This window comes from Suhomyces tanzawaensis, assembly GCF_001661415.1.
Source record: "Suhomyces tanzawaensis NRRL Y-17324 unplaced genomic scaffold CANTAscaffold_4, whole genome shotgun sequence".
Classification (NCBI taxonomy): domain Eukaryota; kingdom Fungi; phylum Ascomycota; class Pichiomycetes; order Serinales; family Debaryomycetaceae; genus Suhomyces; species Suhomyces tanzawaensis.
The window spans coordinates 756,173-779,911 of NW_017963639.1; the positions used below are offsets into that span (position 1 = coordinate 756,173).

The window sequence follows — 23,739 nt, forward strand, 5'->3', positions numbered from 1 at the left end:
GTCATCAGCAGTGTTTACCACTAAGTGGGCCATGGTGCTGACGTGACCGCAGTAAGTGACATGGGCTTGTTTATTTTTGGCCGGAAATGTGCCCTTTCTTCTTGGGCTAAGTCCTTATGGAGCTTGCAATATAGAATTTATAGATCAAAACCGTTTCCGGCTCGACGGATGCGGAAAAGAAGATTAAACCCATACAATGGATCCCGGATCTTTAGGTGAAGTGCTTGCGATACAAGTTGTTCGGATCATGCAACGATGGCTACAATAGCGGAGCTCTTCCGGATGATAGTATCATTTTATTAACGTAGAATCACCAATAAAGTCATGTACGAAAAAAGTACGGTAGAAATAAAAGTCACAGAGACATCATAAGCCTGACAAAAATTAAATATAAGCAAGTAGGAAGGTCGTGGTGGTATCATGAATTAGATGGGCGGATTAGCGATCGGGGTTGGCCACTTGGAGTACATTTCTATTGTAGTCTTCGTCAGCCAACGACCCTTCGGATAATCTGCGTCTTCCCATCATGATTGGATTTAATCTTGGATCGACGAGCCCGGAATTGGCATTCAATCCCAGTATGCCACTGTTGGGAGCCGTATGGTCTGAGGGGTGGACGAATGGGTTGGACATAGGCATATCCAACGGAGACTTGGTTCTCTTGGAGCCCTTAGCGGTGTTACCTCTTCCGAGGGTGCCACCGGCTGGCTTGTCATAGAACTCTTCTTCGTCATCGTCATCGTAGCTGTTACGACGTTTGATGATGAAGAACACGATTCCTGCAATCAAGGCGACGGCAGCGATTCCTCCAACAACACCACCAACGATGGGGCCGGTGTTGGAGCTCTTGGACTTAGGAGATGGGGTCGGGGACGAGGACGAGGACGAACTAGCGGTGGGAGTCCCCTGGGTCACTGTTCTGTAGATGACGGAGCTGCCGTCGCTGGCAGAAGAGGTTATGATGGTGGTGGATGCAGAGTCAGAGTCGGATTCGGAGTTGGACGAGCTGGTGGCGGTGGTGGATGGAGACGACGAGCTTCTGCGCGAGCTGGAAGAGCTGGTGGACGAGCTGGAAGACGAGCTGGACGAGCTGGAAGACGAGCTGGTGGACGAGGAGGCCTGCGATGCGCCATCGGTGGCCAGGCCAGACCCCGATCCCTTATAGACATTGTAAGCGTTGGAACCACCGCAGGTGTCCTGGCCAAAGCCAGCACATGGCACGTTACAGCTGTCGGACTTGGAGCCGGACGGGAAGGAGCTCAAGCAGTAGCATTCATTTCCGTTTTTGAGGGCGACGTAGGGGGAGTCGGGACACTTGCCAGCGCAGTAGGACGAGGTCTGGTACATCCAAGTGCCTTGGGAGTCACCGTTGACCGAAGAGAAGCACCCGAGAGGCGTATCGGCACGGACCACGGCCATCATGAGGAGTAGCACCAAGAACTTCATCGAGTTTGTTGTTGTGGATAGGCAGGGGCAGCGAGTGGAGGAGGAACGACACACGGGAGCACGGACAGGCGCTGTGACTGGTACACTGAGATCTAACAACGAGTGGTGGTGGAGACAACGGAAGTACAGCACTGATGAATATCCTGCCAGAATCAGGTTCAGGTAATGACTAGTTGTAGCAGTAGTGAGGCCCGCACGACGTAACCCTTGACACACCAATCGAGAAATTTTTCGCGTCGAAAAGAAATTCACGCCTGGCCTCAATCAGGGGGGGTGCCAGGGCAATGGCCCATCGAAGGTCCACGCAGTGGCCAGGTGGGCGGTGGTGACAGGGTGGGCGATTGGGAAATTGGTCTGTTGGCCAGTTGGCGAAGAATCGGAGCCATGGTTCCACTGCCATTGTGTGAAGAATGGACCCAGCCGGTTCCTGGCGTTGAATGGGCCTGCCGTTATGCGCGTCGAGGACGCCAGTGGCCCAGCACCGCGTCCAGCGTCCAGATCGTGGTGGGCGCAGGCAGCGACGGTAATGACGGTCGGAATATTCGTCTAACCGCGTCTGGTCGCCTGGATCCTCCCAGTCAGGCAATTGTTGCTGGCACAACAATCACTTGTAATTAGCAGTCGTGGCGGGGGTGCAGAAATACGATGGGAGGGGGGAGAGAGTGGTGGATATTGACGGAATTGGTGGATATTTTCTAGACGATTTTCCGATTAGTTGATTCTGGGTGTAATGTAGCTCTGGGAGTAAGTGTACTCGGGGTGTATAATGGGCTCTAGGATTAATTGTACTGTCTAGGACTGGGACGCAGTTTTCTGGCACGGAAGGGGTATTAATTGTCGTCTAGTACTTTAATTTCTGGCCACGCCCGACGGACCCCGACAATCCGTATCATGTACTGCCTTATTTCTACTCTAGGACGATGTTTTATTTCCTGGTGTATCAATTATCCCCGGAGGCCTATGTTTGTAACGTCGAGGAGTTTTAATTGTTTTCTAGGTGTTCAATTTCTGGCTTCTAGAAGTTTAATTCTACCACGAGTCTTACTGTGTATATTCTGGATCCCTGGAGCATCGATTCTACTCACTAGGTGTTTGATTCCTGACCTCCACGTATTTAAATCTACAACATCTCTTTACTGTGAGTTATCTCCAACAGATGGAGTGTTAATTCTGCTACGAGTGTTTACTGCAGATCAGAACTCCTTTGCATACTCAAGGAGTTATTGGCTCTGTTGATCAGGTGTAATAGTTCCTGACCACTGTGAGAAATACAACTATAATGCATTTCTGCGGTAGCATTCTAGAAGTATTTGAACACGCAGTTAATTCTGGTTTCACCGATTAACTCTCTGATTTCGATTATATTTGCCACTTGAAAGCCAATGTTATACTGTGAGACTGACAATGGTAATTCTATTCAATCTATCAGTGAAAACCTGGCTTTAGAGTACTCAGCCCAATCTAGGCCATTCTGGAACAATAATTGCAACTGGATTCTCGCCCAATTCGGTATTTTGCTAGCCCAATTTGGCATGGCCCTGACCCAATTCGACTACTTGTATTTTTGACATGATCTAGTTCGTTCCAACTACTCTGTACCAATAAATACACTGCTAATCCGGTCCACATCTAGGCCCAGGACATGTACCATTATCTGCTAATAACATGAAGTAATTAGACACTGTACAAGGTGCTAAGCCAAGCCCACTACTATTAATATTAAATAGTACCAATTTTATTCCCCCGATGCGCCAATATTACTAGTACTTCTCACCTCTATTTACTACTAATTTGTGTCTCCTACCACTCACCGGTAATATTTCTCCATTTAATATTACATCCATGTCTCCCATCAAATGGCATTCACATCCAGTGCACATTCTTCGCTCATCCGTATTCTCGTCCATGGTAGTATTTATCGCCTTCTACCAGTACACACTTCTCAATTTAGTATATGCTTATTGTCTCCTACCACTCTCTATACTACTCCACGTATATAATGCTATCTGTAGTACATCCCCTTTGGGGAGAATCGACCCAACTGTTGAAAAAGTCGACTGGTGCTACTTGTCCTGTTTCGCAGCCTGGCCGCGTTTTGCACCCATTTATGCCACACCAGCCTGCTCGTGGAGGGCACCATAACTGCCCAACTCACACTGGGCCACCATCTGGCGATGTCCTGCCACCGCCTCATTGACCGCAGCTGGCGTCACCAACGGCATGGCGTCCCATGCCAACAAAAGGTTGACCATCCACTTCTCGGCCCTCACTGGGTCGATGCCGTAGAACTTTCCGAAATAGCGGTCAAAGTAGCTCACCAACACATCCTTAATGGTCTCGGCGTCGTTAGCCGCCGCTGCTACCGCCATGGCCTCTCGGTATACCGGGTCGTACATCATCCGTCCAGCGATCTTGCTGCGGTGTGCTACCACCACCTTGAGGTCCCGCACGCTGCGGTGGTCCTCCACCATCTTATCCAACAACAACCGGTCGTTGAGCTCGGCATAGTCCACTGCCACTTCCTGCTGAGGCACGCGCTCTACCGTGCTGGTGGTACGCAGGCTCTTGGTTGCCTTGGTGAGGTCCCGCACCACTGCCTGCTTGATATCCAGCTTGCGACGGTTGTGGTGATGGTTTGAGGCGTACTCGAACTGGAGCCCACCATCGCCCGAGTCACCAAGCAACCCGTCCTGCCAGTATTGCTTTTCTGCGGGGACGTCGTCGCCCATGGTCTTAACCTCCTGGATCTTGAGAAGAATGCGCTTGCACAAGATCTCAAATGCGATTTCTCCCTCCATCTCGTCGCACCGCATCATGGCCAAAATGAGTTGCGGGTCGCAGCTGGTCAATTTGGCGATGGCATCAGGATGCTTGGGCATGAACACCAACATGTTTTTCTCCAGTTTGGCGGTTCCCAACAGGCTGCGGAGCTCCATGGGGTCGTGGCTGATGTAGGGAGTGCTAGACGGGATTCCCCTGGAGAGACGGAGCCCGTAGCTACGGATGGAGTTGTCGTAGGATACCACGTCTTTGCACACGCGCTGGACGTCCACCGCCAAGCGTCGCAAGCAGTGTACGTCGTTCATCAAGAAGTACCGCACAATCGACTGGGCGTAGTTGAGCTTGTGGTCGAGGGTGAGCTCGGGGTTGCGGGCAAAGAACGAGTTGGGTCTTGGGCTCTGCACTCGTGTCTGCAACTGGCCCAAGACTGCCGGAAACTCGGTTACGAGGTAGGGGTTGCTGGCGAGAAACGGCCTAAGGTTGAAGTGGTAGAGCACGGCGTAGGTGAACAATTGGCGCCCGAACTGGTTTGTGAAATGGTTCAAGTACTGGGTGTCCAACCGCTTCAATGCCTCGAAAAACGGCGACTGGCGCTTCCTGGTGCCTGGTCGTGATTCCGCATCTTCCAAGATATGGAGCACATTCTCCATGCTCCGGATGGAAAAAGACTCCACTGTGCCGAAGGTTTTGGAGAGATCAATGGGTGGCGCATCTAGCGGGTTCGGTATGGGCGGCGACTTGGTGTAATGCCGTATTCCGACTCTTCGGAGTGTTCTGATCATGGTTGTGGTTCATGTCTCTCTGCGAGACCGATTTATGGTCGAGTCACGTGTGGGTCACCCAGAAGACATACTCTGACACTAATTGAATGCATTGAGAAGGATATTATATACATTGATGATTGTCTTAGAGCTGAACCGACGCTGTTGGCGTAGTTCTACTCAAATACAGGCTGGACAATATTCGTAGTTTACTGGGGAAATGAAACAAGCTTAGCAAAATAGAATCAATAGATCAGAATATTCCTTTTCTTTCAATTAACAAACTCAGAATAGAGTAAATATGTACGAGATACAGTGTTCCTTCCCAGCAATGAGAATATTTTGAATAACTTTAGTCAACTGGGTTTAACCACCCTTGTCATTTCCTATGCCTGAAAATATTCATTTAAATTATTATCAACTAGATATTCTAATGTCTATGAGCTATCGCTTTCTCCTGTCTAAGAACTCCAAGTCCTTTCCACTGTAAAAATGAGATGCAAATTCCTTAATCCATTTTTCTTCAATTATCATACAATTTCTCATGAATTCCTTACTGGTCAATACCAACTCATGATACAAGACCACTTTGGGTGGAGGCTTTAGGGAGTGTAAGGAGGACGAAGGATGGATGTAAACAGCCTGGTTCTGCTTGAGTCTCCTAAATGAATCGCCCATTTTTGAGATACGTGCAATATTAGGAAAAAAGCCAGACAAAATCGCTTTCTGAATCATTAAGGGTTTATTTTCATTGTCATCAGTCTCGTCTTCAATTCCGATCTTTTTGCACAATCTCTCTAATTGTTCTCTGATATGTCTTACCCTCTTCAAAGTTTTGTACTGGACGAAGTGATCCTGGCACCACGTATTCGAATACCCGGTTTCCACCCACTCGTTCCATATTTTAAGTAGTGTCAAATGATCGCCCTGTTCTTCGCTGAATTTCTCGTGAGCTTTATCTGCTTGCTCTTTTTTGTCCTTGGGTCTATAATATAAAGTTCCGGACTCCCCCAACATAGACATTATTGACAATATATCCTCAAAAACCCCATACTTGGAGCTCTGTAGCAATGCCTTCGTGAACATAGGGTCAATCGGAAATTCGGCCATTTTTCTACCCACCTTGGTCAATTCTCCCAGTGAGCTTAAAGCCCCCAACGAATATAACAATTCAAGGGCTTTAATGATCGATTCGGAGCTGGGGGGATCCATGAAATCGAAATTGATCAAATCATTGATCCCCAATGATAATAATAACAACACCACTGAGGTGAGCTTGACTCTAAGAATCTCAGGCACGGGATTCAATTCCAACTCATTATAAAAGGACCACTTGGTGTACAACCTGAAACATTTACCTGGACCCACTCTACCGGCTCTACCGGCTCTTTGATCGGCCGAAGCTCTGGAGCATGGAACTACCACCAAACTCTCCATTCCAGTACTGGAATTAAACACATTTTGCTTCACATAGCCGGGGTCAATAACATAAGCGATACCATCGATTGTAATCGATGTTTCTGCAATGTTTGTGGCCAATACTACCTTCCTAGAATTTTTTGGTGTAGGCTCGAAGATTTTGGCCTGTGCCTCATTAGGTAAGTTTGCATATATGGAGCACACCAATAACGGCTTGATTTGAGAGCCTAGTTTCGCCACGGATTCATTTAGCGATTCTTCCATTGTTTCGATCTCATCTTGACCTGTTAAAAAGACTAAGATGTCACCAGGCAAGTCTTGAGTTAAATGAATTTGAAAGATGGTGGTAATTGCAGCTTGTATATAATTAGCCTCTGGGTTCTTGGTGTAATGAATTTCAACTGGGAATCTTCTTCCCGGAATATTGAGAATGGGAGCGTTATTGAAAAACTCGGAGAACTTTGTTGCATTAATGGTTGCAGAGGCAACAATTAATTTTAAATCACTTCGAGCCTGGCAGATATCCTTGAGAAGACTTAGCAAAATTTCCGTGGAAAGAGTTCTTTCATGGGCCTCATCGATCATCAAAGCGCCATATTTCGATAACTCGGGATCATTTAAAAATTCTCGCAATAGCATACCATCAGTGAGATACTTGATGACAGTATTTTCATTCGATTTATCTTCAAATCTGATGGTATAACCGACCTGCTCTCCCAACTTGCATCCATATTCTTCAGCCACTCTGGTTGCCACCGAAGTCGCTGCCACTCTACGTGGCTGAGTGCAGCCAATTATGAGTTTATTCCCTTCCGTTCCTTTCGAGTAACCAGCCTCATCAAGGTACTGAGGCAATTGAGTAGTCTTACCAGAGCCTGTTTCTCCAACAACAATTAAGACCTGGTTTTCCTGCACGGTCTCTAAGAACTGTTGTTTGAATTTGAATACCGGGAGGGACTCGCGGACTTCCAATATGGTCATCCGTTTCTTTTCCATTTCCTCCTCCACATTCAGCGGGTCTTCGTTCCCCTTGATGACCTCATTCTGGTCAAAGTCAACGTACTGGGATTCGTCAAACACGAACTCATACTGGTCCTGATCAGGCAAGTTGATCTTATCCGTATCTATGGTGGACAACTGCGATGCCTTCTTCATTTGGTCCAATTCCCACTGGTTTTCATACCTATTTTTCTTCTCTCTGGTTCTGGTGGTGTCCTCCTTGTCATCGTACTCGGTCTTTGCGTGTAATATCTCGTGCTTTCTCTTCTTGTCTTGAGAATCGTCTTGGAGCTGGAACTGGACCCGTTCCTCCTGGACGGAAGCTTCTGTGATTACCTTATAGATTTGCTTTTTTTTATTGTAGTCCTTGCGTTCTTCGTTGGAAAGGTGTGGAAGCGATTCGTAGTCCTGAATCTCTTTGTCCAATTGCTCTAGCTTGAGCTGCTGGCGTTTCTGGAGGTACTGTTTCCTTGAGGCATTGCGTAGGTCGGCAGCAGCATCGGTATTGGCAACAGAGCCAGAATTGGCTGCCTCTGTTTCCTTTTGGCCTAGGACATCTTCAGGTTTGGAGCTTTGCTTCTCTTGGCTGGTGTGTTGTTGTGATTCTGCCTGTTCTTCGGGCTGTTCGTCGTCCCAGTCCAAGTCTCTCTTTCTTCTCTGGCCACGGCCGGTCTGAAAGCTCATGTTGATGGTCTATGCTGTGATGTTTTCACAGCAATTGATCCAATTTTAAAGGTGCAGAAAATTTCCAAAAGCGCCGATAGTACTAGTATCAAGATCAGCTCGTTTGGTATGACTTCTCTGGTGAAACAGGCTTCTTCTGTTGTGGTCTACTTGCGACTCCACAGACAGTACTCTTTCGCTTTTCGTGGTGATAGGAAAGTCTTCAGGATGGTGGTTGGCCTGGTCTATCTTGTACTGCCAGTTGAACTCTTGCAGTGGTAGTTCTGAGCTCTCTTGTCAATACTTCAAGTGCACTCTACTCCACTCTTCGCGCCTGTAGTGCGGTGCGAAGACCATCACCAAATCAAAAATTTTGGACCTCAGCCTAACCGCCCAATGCCACAAGAAAGTTCATCTCCCCTCAAGAGCAAGTCGTCTCGGATTGCACCAGACCAGAACGACTCGTCCTTCTTCGAGTCCACCGACAACGTCAGCGCTCCAGCCGACAAACCATCATACATTCCTCCATGGACCGAGCCCTACATCATTGGAGTGGCAGGAAACTCGGGATCGGGAAAGACGTCGGTGTCGCAGAAGATCATCCAGGAGTTGAACCAGCCATGGACGGTTCTTCTTTCGTTTGATAACTTCTACAACCCGTTGAACGCGGAGGAACGACAACAAGCGTTTGACTGCAAGTTCGATTTCGATACTCCCGAGTCTTTCGACATGAACCTCATGTACGAAACGGTCAAGTCGTTGAAGCAGGGAAAGAAGACCGAGATCCCCGTCTACTCTTTCAAGCTCCACAACAGGACGTCCAAAAAAACCACCATCTACGGTGCCAACGTCATCATCATCGAGGGAATCTATGCATTACATGACCAGAGGTTGTTGGACCTCATGGATATCAAGTTGTACGTGGACACCGACTTGGACGTGTGTTTGGCCCGTCGTTTGACCAGAGACATCCTCTACAGAGGCCGTGATCTCGAAGGAGCCGTCCGTCAATGGGAAACGTTCGTCAAGCCCAACGCCGTCAAGTTCGTGTTGCCCACCATGAACAACGCAGACTTGGTGTTGCCCAAAGGGTTAGAAAATGACACCGCCATCTCCTTGATGATCCAGCATATCCAGAAACAATTGTCCCACAAGTCGTCCATGCACTTGAACCACCTCAAGGCTCTCGGAAGAGATCTTTCATTTGACATCAAGAACGTGCCAAACTTGAAACTTCTCCCGTTGACCAACCAAACCAGGGGGATCCACTCCATTTTGTTCGACCAGAACACGGAAAGATCCGACTTTATTTTCTACTTCGACAGAATGTGTGGTCTTATCATCGAAAAGGCCCAGGAATTCTTGACCCATTTCGACCCTGTTGATGTTACCACCCAGGCCAACTACACCTACAAGGGGTTAAAGGTCAACGACGAAGTCATTGCCGTCAATATCATCAGATCCGGAGACTGCTTCATGAACAGTATCAAAAAGACTTTTCCCGAAATTTTGATTGGAAAATTATTGATTCAAAGTGACTCCATGACAGGTGAACCACAATTACATTACGATTCATTACCTCCCAACATGACCAAATACAACAAGAAAATCTTGTTGTTCGACTCGCAGATCATTAGTGGTGCTGCATCGATCATGGCCATCCAGGTGTTGTTGGACCACAGGGTCAAGGAAGAAGACATTATCTTATGTACTTATTTGTCCACCGAAGTTGGATTGAGAAGAATCAAGCATGTTTTCCCTTCGGTCAACGTGGTCATTGGTAAGTTGAGTTCAATGGAAGACAAAGCCGATTTGTGGTACAACGAAGAAAGATTCAAGGACAGTGACTGGTTATTCAGAAATAGATTCATTGATGGACTTTATTTCGGCACACGTTAAGCATGCATACATAAAATACAGACTGATTTTATTAGATTGAAATGTATTCTACTCTTTTCATGGAGCATTAGTGTAGTGTGATCTACCTTGTGTCATCGCTGTACTGAGTACTTAGTTTACTGCGATCTACGTCATAGTTTATTCTTTTTTACAGAATCATTTTCTGTTAATAAGTTTATTCAGTACATAAAACCACCGAACGTGCTATAGCCAGTAAGCACCGGACAATGGTGAATCTTGTCAGTACTAAGTACTGACCAAGATTAAACATCTGAAAATCATGTAAAATGTAGTTGGTTCAGATGAATTAATTTCAATAAAAACCGTTCATGACTGGAGGTCACGAGAGAAAGCTACTCGTACCTCATAGTTGAATCAAGCATCCGCCAAGAGCACTGATTCAACACCCATGCTGCAACCTTTGCCATCTGTTTTGGCTCAATTCCTGGCCAAAGAGGAGCACCAGCTCTTCCTGCCCTATCAGTCCACTGCGAATAAATACCCTGTACGCCGTTCAAGCCGCGCTGGATCAACCAGCGTTGCTCCCAATGAGAGCTACACCCGTACGCAAATAAATATCATACCACGCGGGGATTCTCAAACTTCATAGCAACGCTTTTGCGTCTCTGATGTCTTCTACATCCAGTTGGTGGAGAGTAGTGGCCCTCGTAGGAGGGCCGAGGGTTGGACTTGTGATTCACCAAGCACTGGGTAGAGTTGGCCATGGCTGTGGTGGTGTATGCAGAGCCCCTCAAGGTCTCGAGCTGCTGGTCAAGGTTGTTCAAATCGCACAACGACACCCGTCTCTTTGTGTGGTGGTTGTCCACGGAATTGAACGATACGCTTGCTTCCTTGGTGAGGTCGGGCACGCTCTTGCACTTGCTCAATTGGGTGTTGTACACGAGATAGGCATTGAGGGGGTCACCAGGGTTGTTCCCAGTAGATTCCAATGCTAGTGAGCACCGTCTTTGATTCGACATCTTGTTAAGGTTTGCCTCAGTGGGGCTCTGCCCCTTACTTATAGTGAAAAATTAACTCAGCAACTGGAACAGATCTGTGGAGACAGGTTTGTGTCGCGATGCGCAACATCTGCTGATAACAAAATGTGGGATGAGGGGGAGCTTAGAGTGACCAGGAAATTGGAGGGGGCATCTAGAACGTTCTGGCGAGTGAGTATGTAGTGAACGATATCACTGGAGCCTCGCGAGGGGTCGCTAGCATCACGGTTCTAGGAAGTGGCATTTGATTTTTGCACCCAAGCAACAATAGAACGGCTAGTTGATTAGGAACTTTGCGCGAGCACCAACCATAAGCCGCCTCGGAGCTCCAGCTGAGGCTAAAGCGCCGTGAGCAACGTTGGACAATTCCACGATACTTGCTGTAGCGGTTGGGCATGTTGCTCTCGGTGTTCAGAGCCTCTTCTCGCTGGAATGGGGGTGATTGCAACATCACGACATCCATACTTCACTACTGTGGGAAACATCCATACACTCAGCAAATTTCGGGATTCCATGGTCTTCTTCGCTGCTCTTGTCGAGTCGTTTCGTGGCTTGGCTGCTTGGCGTCAACAAATACGATCTGTTGGGCTGTCAGGTGCTAAGCGTTGCACGGCCCTGGCTCTACCCCTGAGACTGCGTACAGAGTTGTTTGGGTGTGAGTTTGCTCCTAGACGCCACGATTGGTCTAGAGCAATCTGGAGTCTCGTGTTGGTTGGTGTGGGTGTATCCTGTCAAGCATTGATTCGTAGTGCTGTCAATTAGAAGGGCAATATTGCAGTTTTTTGACTGATTTCTCAAAAAATGATAAAATAGCTGGTAAGGGATAATGGACCCTACTTAATGAGAGAAACCAAGCTTGGTGAATTGGGGCAACAACACTCTGGTAAGAGTACTTATAGGTAACCAAGTAGACAATAACCTTCGGTAGTGCAATAACTCCATTTGAAGCCGTTCGGAAGGACCCTCGTGTTGAAATTGAAATTTCAAGAAGTAATAAAGCCTCCAAGTTATGACAGTTCAGATACAAGATCTCGGATGCCAATCATCCACTATTGCTTGCTGGAGCAGAATCCTGTCGTACTCAAACTGCAACTATCATTGCACTACAAAAGTGGCGCCACTCACAATTTGAGCCTACAAAACTTACAACAGTCCTTCCTTCTGTCCCAACCCCCTACAGGGTTTGGCCATTTTCACACGATGTGGAAGCGGAAACGAGGTCTCAAGGGGAGGCATTCCTGGCTTCTTTCTCCAAAGAGTCCTGCCAGACGAAAAGCCATCTGCCAAAGTTGAGCCAAACGCTGAACAGCCACGCCACTGACGGAATGGCTAGCCCTAGCCTGGCCCGACTCATTCTGGCCCTACCCTTCTGACTTGGATTGTTAGTGAGATGGCTGCAATCCGACGCTGCCGCCAGCTCCATTGCCAAAATCGCCCCACAATCACCACCCGGGAATGTCAGGGTGTGCTGTCGGCGGCTACACTCACTGTGCTTGAGCCAGCACCCAAAGACAATCCAGCCACAAAGTCACCTATTGTGTCGGTGGTGGTGGTGATGGTGGTTGGAGTGATGTGCTCATGGTATGGCCGGAGAGCCGCGGCGGCCTTATAAGCCCGTGCCCCTCCTGGGGCCTTGCCGGACATTATCACCCGAACGCACACGACTACCCCGGGGCATTACATCCGAGTATCTAACCTTTACTCCACATTTTGATCTCCGGAGCATATCTGGCATATCGGAGTCAAGGGATTTGGACACTCACCGGCTAATCTATATAATAGCTGTTATCTCGAAAAATTCGATTTCAAAAAAGTGACTCACACTACCAACCTTAATCCACCATGGCTTCTTCAACCTTATTGTGGAAACGGGCATTGCCTACAACCTCCAGGATAGTCAGAATGTACTCTACGTTCAAGCCGGCATCTCCGTTGACAGTCCATGACATCAACCAGCACACCATCGAGGCCAAGTACGCTGTCAGAGGCAGTATCCCCATCAGAGCCGACGAGTTGCAGTCCTTGATCGACTCCCACCCCACCCTGCACGGGTTGCCCTTCTCCAAGATCATCAATGCCAACATCGGTAATCCCCAACAGCTCCAACAGAAGCCGTTGACCTGGTACAGACAGGTGTTGTCCATTCTCCAATACCCAGAGTTGTTGGACGAGGTCAAGTTCCCCGCAGACGTGGTAGACCGTGCCACCACCTTGCTCAAGCACTTAGGATCGGTGGGTGCCTACTCGCCTTCCCAGGGTGTTCCTTATATCAGAAACTCGGTTGCACAATTCATCTCTGACAGAGACGGCTACGACGCATCTCCCGAGAACATCTTCTTGACCGGTGGTGCTTCTGCAGCCGTGACTTACTTGTTGCAGATCTTATCAGCAGGACCCAACTCCGGTTTCCTCATTCCTATTCCCCAGTATCCTTTGTACACCGCCACTATTGCCTTAAACAACGCAAAGCCCATTGGTTACTTCCTCAATGAAGACAACCATTGGTCAACTGACCCAAACCAGATAAGACAACTCATCAAGACCAATAAGGAACAAGGTGTGGACATCAAGGCCTTAGTTGTCATCAACCCTGGTAACCCCACTGGCTCGATTCTTTCTGAACAAGATATCATTGAGCTCATTGACATCGCTGCAGAGCACGGTATCGTACTTATTTCGGACGAAGTGTACCAAGAGAACATTTTCAAGGGAAAGTTCCTTTCCATGAAGAAGGTGTTGTGTGAATTGAAGGAATCCCATCCACACTTGTACTCCAACGTCCAACTCGCCTCCCTTCACTCTACTTCCAAGGGTGTCAGTGGTGAATGTGGCCAACGTGGTGGTTACATGGAATTGATTGGTTTCACGCAAGAAGTGAAGTCAGTGGTATTCAAGTTGGCAAGCATTAATTTATGTTCTGTTGTTTCTGGTCAAGCATTAATGGAATTGATGATTAATCCTCCTAAGCCAGGTCAAGAATCTTACGAGCAATACCACCATGAAACTAGTGCTATCCATACTGATTTGGAGACCAGAGCCTCTGCTTTGTACGAATCTTTCCTCGAGATGGAAGATATCTCCTGTAACAAGCCAATGGGAGCTATGTATTTGTTCCCTCGTCTTCATTTCACTGAAGAACACTATCCATTGTTATTCAAGAGAGCCCGTGATCAAAAGCAGTTGCCCGACGATACCTACTGCATCGAATTGTTGGAGCACACTGGGATCTGTTGCGTTCCAGGAAATGGGTTCGGTCAAGTCGAAGGCACATACCATCTCAGAACCACCTTCTTACCACCAGGTACCGAATGGATCGAGAAATGGACTGCTTTCCACAAAGCATTCATTCAAAAGTATAAGGTTTAGACAACTATGTTCATTTCTACTCAACGTCCTTATTTCATTATTTATTGAATACACGATATTTAACGCGATCATACTCTATCATTACTATCTAACGGTAACCAAGCTTATACGGTGTACCAATTATATTTAACGGTAAACATTACCCAAGGTGATGGACTTAATCACGGTGTAATCATCGATACCGTGAACGGAACCTTCTCTACCGAAACCACTCTCCTTGACACCACCGAAAGGCATAGCAGCGTCGGTGAATGCTCCGGTGTTGACAGCAACCATACCCGATTCCAAGTGCTCAGAAAGGTACCACACAGTGTTCAAGTTCTCGGAGAACACGTAAGAGGCCAATCCGAATGGAGAGTCGTTACAGGCCTTCAACACCTCGTCCTTGTCTTGGAACTTAACAATGGCACCCAATGGACCAAAAGTCTCTTCGTGAAGCACCTTCAGGTCGAGAGTCACATCCTTGAGCACGGTTGGGGCGTAGAAGTTCTTACCCAAGTCTGGCAACTTACCACCTTCAACAAGCACAGTGGCACCCTTGGAAACTGCGTCTTCAACATGGTCTGCCACCTTGGCAACAGCCCTTTCGTTGATAAGACAAGAGTGGGTGACGCCCTTTTCGAACCCGTATCCGATCTTGAAGTTTCTAACCTTTTCTGCGAAGGCCTCACAGAACTTGTCGTAGATACCTGCTTGGACGTAAAGTCTGTTAGCACACACACAGGTTTGGCCCAAGGATCTGAACTTAGAGATGATGGACTGCTCCACGGCGAGGTCGAGGGTGGCGTCGTCAAACACGATGATAGGGGCATTTCCACCCAATTCCATCGACAACTTCTTGAGGGTGGAAGACGATTGCTTCATCAACAACTTACCCACGGCAGTCGAACCGGTGAAACTGACCTTCTTGATGAGTGGAGACTCACAGAACTTCAAGCCACACATTGGTGTGTTCTCAGTGGAGGTCAACACCACGTTGAACACACCAGGAGGGAATCCTGCTTCGTTGGCCAAGTAAGCAAGGGCCAAGGACGAGAGTGGGGTCTGACCATCGGGCTTCAAGATGGCAGTACATCCAGCAGCAAACGCAGGAGCAGCCTTACGGGCACCCATGGCGGATGGGAAGTTGAATGGACACAACAAACCGACAACACCAACTGGTTGCTTGTAGGTGATGATCTTGTTGTTGTGGTTGGAGGGCTGGATGGTGTGACCGTACAATCTCTTTGCTTCTTCGGCGAACCACTCGAAGTAGGAGGCAGCGTACTTGATTTCGCCCTGGGCTTCGGCAAAAGGCTTACCGTTCTCCCAGGTGATGATGGTGGCCAAATCGTCCAAGTTTTCGATCATGAGATCGAACAACTTTCTCAACCACTTGGCTCTGTCGTAGGGCGAGGTGAGCTTGAACTTGTTGTAGGCATCGTAAGTGTTTTGGATGGCGTAGTCGATTTCTTCCGGGGTTTGGTCTGGCAATTCGGTGATGAACTCTTCGGTGGCGGGGTCGTACACCTTGAAGGTCTTGGTGGATTTGGAGTCGTACCAGCCACCGTTGATGAATGGTTTGGTGTGGATCAATTTGGGGTTCTTTAAGGTAGGTGCCATGGTCAAAACGTGCTGAAGATCAAGTTGTTGGCGGATTGGTGGTTTATAACTGTCCGGGGTGGATCCGCGCGGGTTGCCCAAACAGGCAGCCGCGCTGGGGTCGGTAGGACTCCAGCGAGCCTGATACGATCTGGCCGTGAGAAGCGGAAGATTTGCCATGCAACAGGATGAGACGGAACGGGGCTATCCGTGGGTATAGACGCGGGGGAGTAGTGAGGCATACTGCACTTCGATGCCAATAGCCATCAAAATCAGTTCCGAATGTTCTTTCTTTTGTTCCAGCTGGTACTCTTTTGTGCCCTGCTATTTTGTTGCGGTGGGTACTTTGTGCGGTGGGTACTTTCTTTTGTCTGTCTAGCGACGCATGCAGGGCCTAGCGGGGTTTCCCGCTAGCTGGCACGCTGGCCATGATGGATCTGCTAGTGGCTGCGAAAAGTGGTGGCGAAGGGTGCCACCCTTAGGAAGACATATAACAGCTCCAAATGTCCCGTTTGCTACACCTATTCTGCCTACACGACAATGCGCTTCGTTTACATCCTGACATGGCTCTGCACCCTCGCAGTGGGGGCTGCCGTGCCTTTGATCGACATGAACACCACAGACGCTAGCTCCACCTACACCAGCCACGAAGGGTACCAAGCCAAACGGTTCGCCAGCTTGACCGATCTCTTCAAGTCTCTGTTCTGGGAAAAGGTGTCAAGAAAGAAAGACCCGCAGGTTGCGCAACGCACGGTTATTTTGATCGATGACACCAACTCCACCTACTTCTTTGGCGACTCGGAAATGACAGATTCCACCAGCTCGTGGTGGCGTCCCCGTCAGGTGGAGATGACTGAAGTCCAGTTCGGCGAACCGACAGACTTGCACATCCAAGACGCCCCCGTCAGCCACTGTGTGTCATCTGAGTACTCCAGTGCGGGTGGCAGTTATACCCACACCTACACATGGTCCCAGACCGACAACCACATCTGGGCGCATGTGATGGACGGGTCGCTCTGGTTGTTTGGACTCCGGGTGTCAGCCGACCTCCCACAGTGGGCAGGGAACACCGATACCGCAACCTCCATCACCTGCCCCATCCAGCCAGGACGGACGGTGCAGGTGTTGGGGACCCTGAACTATAAGGTGTACCCACGGGCCCGGAAGCGGAGGCTTTTTTTTGGGATGTCTATCCGGAAGTATATTGACAACTGGGAGAACGTTAAAGATAAGAATTACGGAGACTTGTCCCACGTCTACTTGCTGACCGACCAGACGTTGAACTACTACTGCACAGACCGCAAAGAGAAATTACGGTGCGACGAGGGCCCGGGAGGCGAGGCCTGGCACCAGTGGGACTCCCGGGGGTACCAGGTTGCCGTAGCACCCGCAGAGCCTGAAGTCGGGGGTACGTAGTGACTGACATGGTGGCTGGCATGGTGGTTGTGACGATGGTTAACATGGTGGTTGTCACGGTGGTTGACGTGTTGACGCGTTGACGTACGTCTGCTGCACCTCTTGCGCACAGGGTCTAGTACCTCGGCAGGAAACCTGCACCGCTAGCCCCGAGCCGACCCGGACAACAACGAACTTAGCCGGACCAGCAGCCTCCTGATATAGCGCCCCCCCCACAATATACAAATGACCCGGAACCACCATGGCAGCATCAGTCTGCCAGCAGGCAAGTGACTCCCAGCATGGTAGCTATCAACCCCCGACTCCCGGCAGACCCTGGCGTGTCCAGGCCGCGATTCGGTACTAGCGGGCATAGGACCCGTCGGTCGCGGACTTAAGGGGAAGTGCGTACCTCAGCCGTTAGGTTCTGCGGGATAGTGCCGTTGCCGCAAACCTGCCGATGAGCATAAACTATAAAATGGCCCCCCGCCGCACCACGGTCGCCACCCCACTAGGGCCTAGCACTATGATGTTGATGACAGACACTTGGACCCGATTGCTACCCTTTGGGTACCTCCGCGAGAAGGTGTTCCGCAGACGGGACTCCCGCAAGGGCCACCGTCCCTCCCCCACCCGTGCCAGCACCACGCCCCACGGCTTTGGCCACTGCTCCACCGCCAAAGTCCTGGACGAGTTCTTTCATCCTGGCGAAGAAGAGTCTCCCGCCACCACTAGAGCTAAAACCCGTCTCAGGAGGTCTGCCACCGTTCCCCTCCGCAAGCAAAGCGTGGTCACCTCCAGCCACGCTCTCACTGGCCAGACCAGCTACTCACCACCAGAGTCTCCAACAATAACGCCACTGGCGTGCCCCATGCTATCGCCGCTGTACTCGTCGGGCGGCTTTCTCAGTCCCGGGATTACCCACCAGGACCCATGCATGCTATCCAGCGACATCACCATCGACCTTTCGCTCCGTCCAATCAACACGAACCAGCTGTCGGCGTACTCGACGTGGGAATTTGCTCTGGACAGCAACAAGAAGGTACGATTTCTGTAAATAGGCAGCTTACGACTTATGACTATGACTTTACTACGACAAAACCTACTTCAAGACTCTGGAAGTAAGGACTACTGGCTGTAGACCCTGGCATGCCGTCACGTGCGGTGGTGATAATCCTGGCAGCGCGATTTGTCAGCCGGCGACTTGGTTGAATCACGCGATTATGCACGTGATGTGATTCCACATGACCTCCCACCATGTGATCTCCCATCACGCGACAGTGTCTGCACGACATTCCCCCTACGCGCTCCGCCACAAACAGACAACATTTCCATAAAAAGAAACAGCACCGGTCGTGTGCACACCGCCGGGCCCATGATCAAAACTTTGCTAGCAGGACATTTACTACCACTTCATTCACCTGGATCCTTACCACCGCCAGGGTTATCATCACAGCCGATAGTCCCTACGACCCCTGCCCCCAGATTGCCTTACTTACCGTCCAAATCTCCCAGCTAGACCTAGATAGCCCATCTATTTTCATTACTACACCAACACCTCCTCCAGCATATCCACATATCATGCAATACCAGGTATTATTGCTCCTTTTAAGTGCTACTTTCTGGCGCAACGTCTTGGCTGATGTCGACATTCAAAAGCCAGAAGCTGGCGACTCATTCTCCGCTTCAGGAGGCGACGTCACCGTTTCTCTCGAGTGGAAGGATGACTCGGACGACAGTGAAGACGCAGACTCGCTTGACAACGTTTCAGGCTACACCATCTCTCTCTGTACCGGGTCCAACTCCGAGATCGAGTGTTTCTTACAGTTAGAGCAAAACCAGAAGATCGAAGGCAACAAGTACTCGGCAACAATCAAAGCCAGCGATGCTCCTAGTGGTAACTTCTTCTTCCAAATCTATACCGAGTTCGCAAAGGGATGGACCAACCACTACTCGCCCAGATTCGCATTAACCGGAATGTCGGGACCCAAGTCCGCCACCATCACCATCAATGGTGCTCCAACGTTGGTATCATTGGATGTCAGTGCTAGTGGTAAAGAACCAGACCCCCAATTGAGTGCCGGTGACGGTACCTCCATCAACTCGGCATCTTTCACCATTCCATACACAGAGCAAACAGGTAAGTCTAAGTTTGCGCCAATGCAAACTCAACCAGGCTCCACCATCACTGCCACCACCTGGTCTCGTCAATACCCAACCAGTTCGGTATCGTACTTTTCCAAGCTTGGTGGAACTGCCAACGTCCGTACTACCATCACACCGGGCTGGTCCTACACACCTAAATCGGCCGTGAACGCGGCATCTGTGGCTCCTTTCCCTACATACTACTACCCGGCCAGCGAGAGAGTCACTAAGGCCTCGCTCAGCACCGCTGCCAAAAAGAGAAGATGGTTAGAGTAGGTTAGTGTATTTTATCATCTCTCAATGTTTTGTCTGGTTATTTAAGACTGTTCGGATTAGAAATGCGTAGCACAGAGGATTGTAAAATCAGCCCTTGCCATGGGGATAACTGGATTAGAAAATTACTCTGGGAATAGCCAAATTGAATAGCTGGTGTAAATTTGCAGCGATAGTTTACAATTACTGATATCTAAAGTACTTATAAAACGGGAAATTTGAGTATCTTGAAATATAGTTTGCAATTCGAGCGGATTAGGCTGACCTTTCCTAATTGACAAGAAGCTTTAGCGAAAGAATCCTCGTATTTTAGTGGGTGACACAGCTGCCACATTATCCTTACAGTGGGCAGCAACCAGGAGTCTTTGCTTGGTGTTCACTACAAGTTTCTTCCAGTAATAGACTGATAACTGGAGTGCTGGCCGATCACGTGCCGCACTCACCAACCAACTACGACTCCATCATTTCCTACAGCCACATCGCCACCATGTGTATGAAAAACCCAAAGCCGCTCACTGCTGGGCACGAGTATGGCTACCTGAGTCTAGAATCGGCCCTCCAGGTGCCGCAACAGGGCACCGTTGCCAATGTCTTGGCACCCTTCACCAACCACCAGTCATTGTGCGTGTCTGGCGAGCCCAGATATGACGAGAAAACATCACCACAAGCAGTCTGTGAACAGGCTGGCCGTGCAGAGCTGGTGCTGCTTTTGGACGAAAAGTCGGGTGAGTGGGGTTATGACTTTGAGAAGCAAGTTCCTATGCTGAAAAGCTCCAACGATCTCACTTCAGTACGCACGAAAGTGTTTTTATTGGTGGTTTCGGTGGTGGTGTTGGGGTATCGTATGGTGCAGACCAGCCAGAGCGGGTGAAAGACGTCTACTACGGATGTTCGTGAGGATTGGAGGACCATATTGTCTAATGGTAGTACTACTACCTCGCAGTAGTGGAATGGTTCAAATCCAGATCCAGTTCGGATTGGAAATGGTTCCCCGGAGATGCACTCGACCCCATTGGGATGCACCCGACCCCATTGGGTTACACTCGACCCCAAATAGATAGAGAAGGAACTAATTGGCTGCTGAATCCGTGGAATATCGGCTGGCACCGTTCCTCCCAAAGAAGCGATCGGTGCGGAATACGCATGTAATCGCTTAGGTGCAGCTTGTCTTGCAATGAACTGCCAGCCATCAATGCGAATTGCACTTATTGATTAATTGCAGGTATCGAGCCTACAATGCGATTATCGCAGAGGAGATACTGTGGTGGCCACCAATGTGGTATCTTTCTCAACCCCCCAACCCAGACGATGCCAGATTAGCTCCAAATCCAATAGATGCCATCGCTACCCCACTGCTCACGTGAGGAGGTACCCGCCAGCGATATCACATATCCGCTAGGAGTCGGGTTAACATGCCCAATTAGGCAATGTTTGCGCAAAATTCCGACTCCGGGGACGCCATCGCCAGTATATATAGCAGCCATTTCTACCTTTGCCTCCAGTCCATAGCACCTCAATCCCAATGAGATTCAACCTCCACTTGTTATCAGTGGCCCAGCTTGGCGCGGCTCTCACCGTCGCCAGCGGCCAGGACACTCACCAAACTCCCATGTTGCAAACCGTGGAAGAGTCATTCATGGACACCATCTACGGAGAACTCGTGGCTTCGGAAGGGCTGCACAATCACAAGATGAAGTTGATGCTGCAAGGCTATGCTCGTCCCGCTAACGAGTACGACTACGGCCACCAGCAGTACGTCAACGTCCAGTCCAAGTTGAAGTTACCCGCTGACGACGACACCTCCGACATCAATCAGAACCAGAACATGTTTGGAGGTATTCTCACCTACGCCCACTTCAAGACCGCCAGCTGCTTTGACCCAGCATCCTACGGCTCCGAAGCCATTGACATCGCCATCGTGGGGGCTCCTTTCGACACTGGAACCTCGTACCGTCCTGGTGCCAGGTTTGGTCCTGAGGCCATCAGACTGGCAGCCAGACGTTTGGGTGACTCCAGACCCTCCAAGGGCCGCAAGAGCAAGGAATACCCTGTCAACCCATACGACAGCGGTACCCACAACTACTCGATTGTCGACTGTGGAGACGTGGCCATGACTCCCTTCGACAACAGAATCGCCTTGAACCAGCTCTACCGTGGCCAGCGTGCCATCCACCAGCACCAGGGCAATGTGGGAAAGGTCCCCAAGATCATCACCATCGGTGGTGACCACACCATCACCTTGATGGCATTGAAGTCGGTCCACGAAGCGCTTGGTGAGCCTGTGCACGTCATCCACTTCGACTCCCACCTCGACACCTGGAACCCCAAGGTTCTCGGCGGTGGTATCACCGAATACATGTCGTTGAACCACGGAACTTTCTTGCACTACGCACACGAACAGGGCTACATCGCTCCCCAAGGTAACTGGCACGTCGGCATCAGAGCTCCCTACCTCGACGAGGCCTACGACGGCAAGCATGACAGCGAATGCGGCTTCTCCATCATCCGTGCCAACGACATCGACAAAATCGGTGTGGATGGCATTGTCAAGGCCTTGAAGCACAGTTTGGGCTCCAAGCCAGTGTACATCTCCGTTGACATCGATGTGTTGGATCCTGCCAATGCTCCAGCTACCGGAACCATGGAAATTGGTGGCTTCAGTGGCCGTGAGTTGATCAGTATCTTGGATAAGTTGGTGGGACTCAATGTGATTGGTGCAGACGTTGTGGAGGTGAGTCCTCCATTCGACACCAACTCGGGAATCACCAGCTTGGCCGCCACCTCTGTGATCGACTCTTTCTTGAAGATGTTGGTAAAGTAAGCGAAGGTGCTCTCGGTGATCTCAAGGGCAATGTGTATTATAAGCCAATCGATGGGAGAAGACACTCTCCAGAGAACTAAATAAGTATGTCCTGTATTGAAAAGTAATATTAATGAATTTAAGTGATTAAGAGTAAGATATCCGTTGTACAACTCCTAGAGACACAACCGAACTGCCTAAGCAGTTTCAGTGTGTTCGTGAAACCAGCACCGAAAGGGACGCAATGGTAACGGTAATACCATTGCTACGAAGGAAAGCCTTGATAAAAGTAGCGTGACACTAAAGATATTCCTTTCAGATACGCCGAATCAATTGAAGATTTTGCAGTCATCGAGTAAATAGGCCTTCCGAAATTGGGACGATTGCAAAATGTTCTGCCTGTAAATAAACCAACAGCTACAGTGTAGTCTAACGACCAATGCTTAGCATAACAACTCCAGATATATGCAAAACTGACTAAATCAATGCCTACTAAGCAGAGTATTTTATTTCTCCATCACTAACTTCCCGAGATATGCTCCACCGATGGACTGAGATTTCACCACTAGTAGGAAATTGGTGCAAATACAAAGTAAAAAATCCATGCAACACCTATCGAGTACTGTAATAGATGGGGAAGTCCCGTACTAAAGGCACGAGAAACTTCACCACCATTCTTTCAAGAGATATCGCATCTATACCTTTTGTGCGTTTTCAGAGTGTTGCTATACGTCATTTTATACGCTCTTTAATGCACAGATGAATCCGCTGCTCCTTACTTCACGACATCTCTGGAGACATCCTCCTCGGGGAGGGACAAAAACAGATTACCTTCGGCCCAGACCGCCCAAGCGGGAGCCTCAATTACACTACCTAATTTGCTCAGTTGCGAGGATAACTCTGGGGTCAGGAATAACCCTCAAAGCATTTGGTACGAGATAAAATTGCCCCCAGTTGTAATTGGCTCCCTCTATTTGGTTCAGTTGTGTTTGTCCCCAGTTGTTCCTGATGTCTATTGTTAACTCTATGTAGCCAAGGAATACACGTCCCGTCACTTTTCTGTCTGTCTGCACCTGACACCTGCAACCTCTTAATGGTATGAGCACGGAAACAGGGGAAATGTTTCACCGATTTATGTAGGGCCGAGGGACAGATACCATGCCAGAACCGCTGACACTAGTTCGCAGACACTCTCTATGGTGCATAGTGCTCA

At 49.2% G+C, this 23,739-nt stretch overlaps 13 protein-coding genes across 13 annotated transcripts; 7 read left to right on the forward strand and 6 right to left on the reverse strand.

Moving 5' to 3' along the window:
• Positions 1–438: 438 nt before the first annotated feature.
• WSC1 (Wsc1p) lies at positions 439–1,419 on the reverse strand (the record flags this gene model as incomplete). Its single annotated transcript, XM_020206764.1, has 1 exon — positions 439–1,419. One exon carries the CDS (start codon positions 1,417–1,419, stop codon positions 439–441), a length of 981 nt encoding a protein of 326 aa, XP_020064318.1.
• Positions 1,420–3,313: 1,894 nt separating this feature from the next.
• Positions 3,314–5,083, reverse strand: CANTADRAFT_249950 (uncharacterized protein). Its single transcript, XM_020207284.1, has one exon. The coding sequence runs from the start codon at positions 5,007–5,009 to the stop codon at positions 3,552–3,554; it is 1,458 nt and encodes a 485-aa protein (XP_020064319.1). The 5' UTR covers positions 5,010–5,083; the 3' UTR covers positions 3,314–3,551.
• A 96-nt stretch (positions 5,084–5,179) lies between these two features.
• CANTADRAFT_95527 (DEAH-box RNA-dependent ATPase) lies at positions 5,180–8,358 on the reverse strand. Its single transcript, XM_020211985.1, has one exon. The coding sequence runs from the start codon at positions 8,088–8,090 to the stop codon at positions 5,433–5,435; it is 2,658 nt and encodes an 885-aa protein (XP_020064320.1). The 5' UTR covers positions 8,091–8,358; the 3' UTR covers positions 5,180–5,432.
• Positions 8,359–8,445: 87 nt separating this feature from the next.
• On the forward strand, positions 8,446–10,027 carry URK1 (uridine kinase). Its single transcript, XM_020207689.1, has one exon. The coding sequence runs from the start codon at positions 8,466–8,468 to the stop codon at positions 9,966–9,968; it is 1,503 nt and encodes a 500-aa protein (XP_020064321.1). The 5' UTR covers positions 8,446–8,465; the 3' UTR covers positions 9,969–10,027.
• Positions 10,028–10,546: 519 nt separating this feature from the next.
• CANTADRAFT_6365 (uncharacterized protein) lies at positions 10,547–10,948 on the reverse strand (the record flags this gene model as incomplete). The annotated part of the gene is made up of 1 exon (XM_020210876.1): positions 10,547–10,948. One exon carries the CDS (start codon positions 10,946–10,948, stop codon positions 10,547–10,549), a length of 402 nt encoding a protein of 133 aa, XP_020064322.1.
• A 1,393-nt stretch (positions 10,949–12,341) lies between these two features.
• On the reverse strand, positions 12,342–12,709 carry CANTADRAFT_250045 (uncharacterized protein). The gene has a single exon (XM_020207291.1). The coding sequence runs from the start codon at positions 12,608–12,610 to the stop codon at positions 12,425–12,427; it is 186 nt and encodes a 61-aa protein (XP_020064323.1). The 5' UTR covers positions 12,611–12,709; the 3' UTR covers positions 12,342–12,424.
• ALT1 (alanine transaminase) lies at positions 12,535–14,395 on the forward strand. The gene has a single exon (XM_020207306.1). The coding sequence runs from the start codon at positions 12,809–12,811 to the stop codon at positions 14,330–14,332; it is 1,524 nt and encodes a 507-aa protein (XP_020064324.1). The 5' UTR covers positions 12,535–12,808; the 3' UTR covers positions 14,333–14,395.
• A 63-nt stretch (positions 14,396–14,458) lies between these two features.
• CANTADRAFT_52345 (succinate-semialdehyde dehydrogenase (NAD(P)(+))) lies at positions 14,459–15,934 on the reverse strand (the record flags this gene model as incomplete). The annotated part of the gene is made up of 1 exon (XM_020210070.1): positions 14,459–15,934. One exon carries the CDS (start codon positions 15,932–15,934, stop codon positions 14,459–14,461), a length of 1,476 nt encoding a protein of 491 aa, XP_020064325.1.
• Positions 15,935–16,273: 339 nt separating this feature from the next.
• Positions 16,274–17,549, forward strand: CANTADRAFT_250060 (uncharacterized protein). Its single transcript, XM_020207292.1, has one exon. The coding sequence runs from the start codon at positions 16,454–16,456 to the stop codon at positions 17,327–17,329; it is 876 nt and encodes a 291-aa protein (XP_020064326.1). The 5' UTR covers positions 16,274–16,453; the 3' UTR covers positions 17,330–17,549.
• Positions 17,550–18,627, forward strand: CANTADRAFT_250061 (uncharacterized protein). The gene has a single exon (XM_020207293.1). The coding sequence runs from the start codon at positions 17,769–17,771 to the stop codon at positions 18,363–18,365; it is 597 nt and encodes a 198-aa protein (XP_020064327.1). The 5' UTR covers positions 17,550–17,768; the 3' UTR covers positions 18,366–18,627.
• On the forward strand, positions 18,628–19,971 carry KRE9 (Kre9p). The gene has a single exon (XM_020207294.1). The coding sequence runs from the start codon at positions 18,890–18,892 to the stop codon at positions 19,727–19,729; it is 840 nt and encodes a 279-aa protein (XP_020064328.1). The 5' UTR covers positions 18,628–18,889; the 3' UTR covers positions 19,730–19,971.
• Positions 19,972–20,213: 242 nt separating this feature from the next.
• On the forward strand, positions 20,214–20,597 carry CANTADRAFT_21967 (uncharacterized protein; the record flags this gene model as incomplete). Its single annotated transcript, XM_020206765.1, has 1 exon — positions 20,214–20,597. The coding sequence occupies one exon, from the start codon at positions 20,214–20,216 to the stop codon at positions 20,595–20,597; it is 384 nt and encodes a 127-aa protein (XP_020064329.1).
• An 828-nt stretch (positions 20,598–21,425) lies between these two features.
• Positions 21,426–22,547, forward strand: AFP99 (Afp99p; the record flags this gene model as incomplete). The annotated part of the gene is made up of 1 exon (XM_020210014.1): positions 21,426–22,547. One exon carries the CDS (start codon positions 21,426–21,428, stop codon positions 22,545–22,547), a length of 1,122 nt encoding a protein of 373 aa, XP_020064330.1.
• Positions 22,548–23,739: the final 1,192 nt, after the last annotated feature.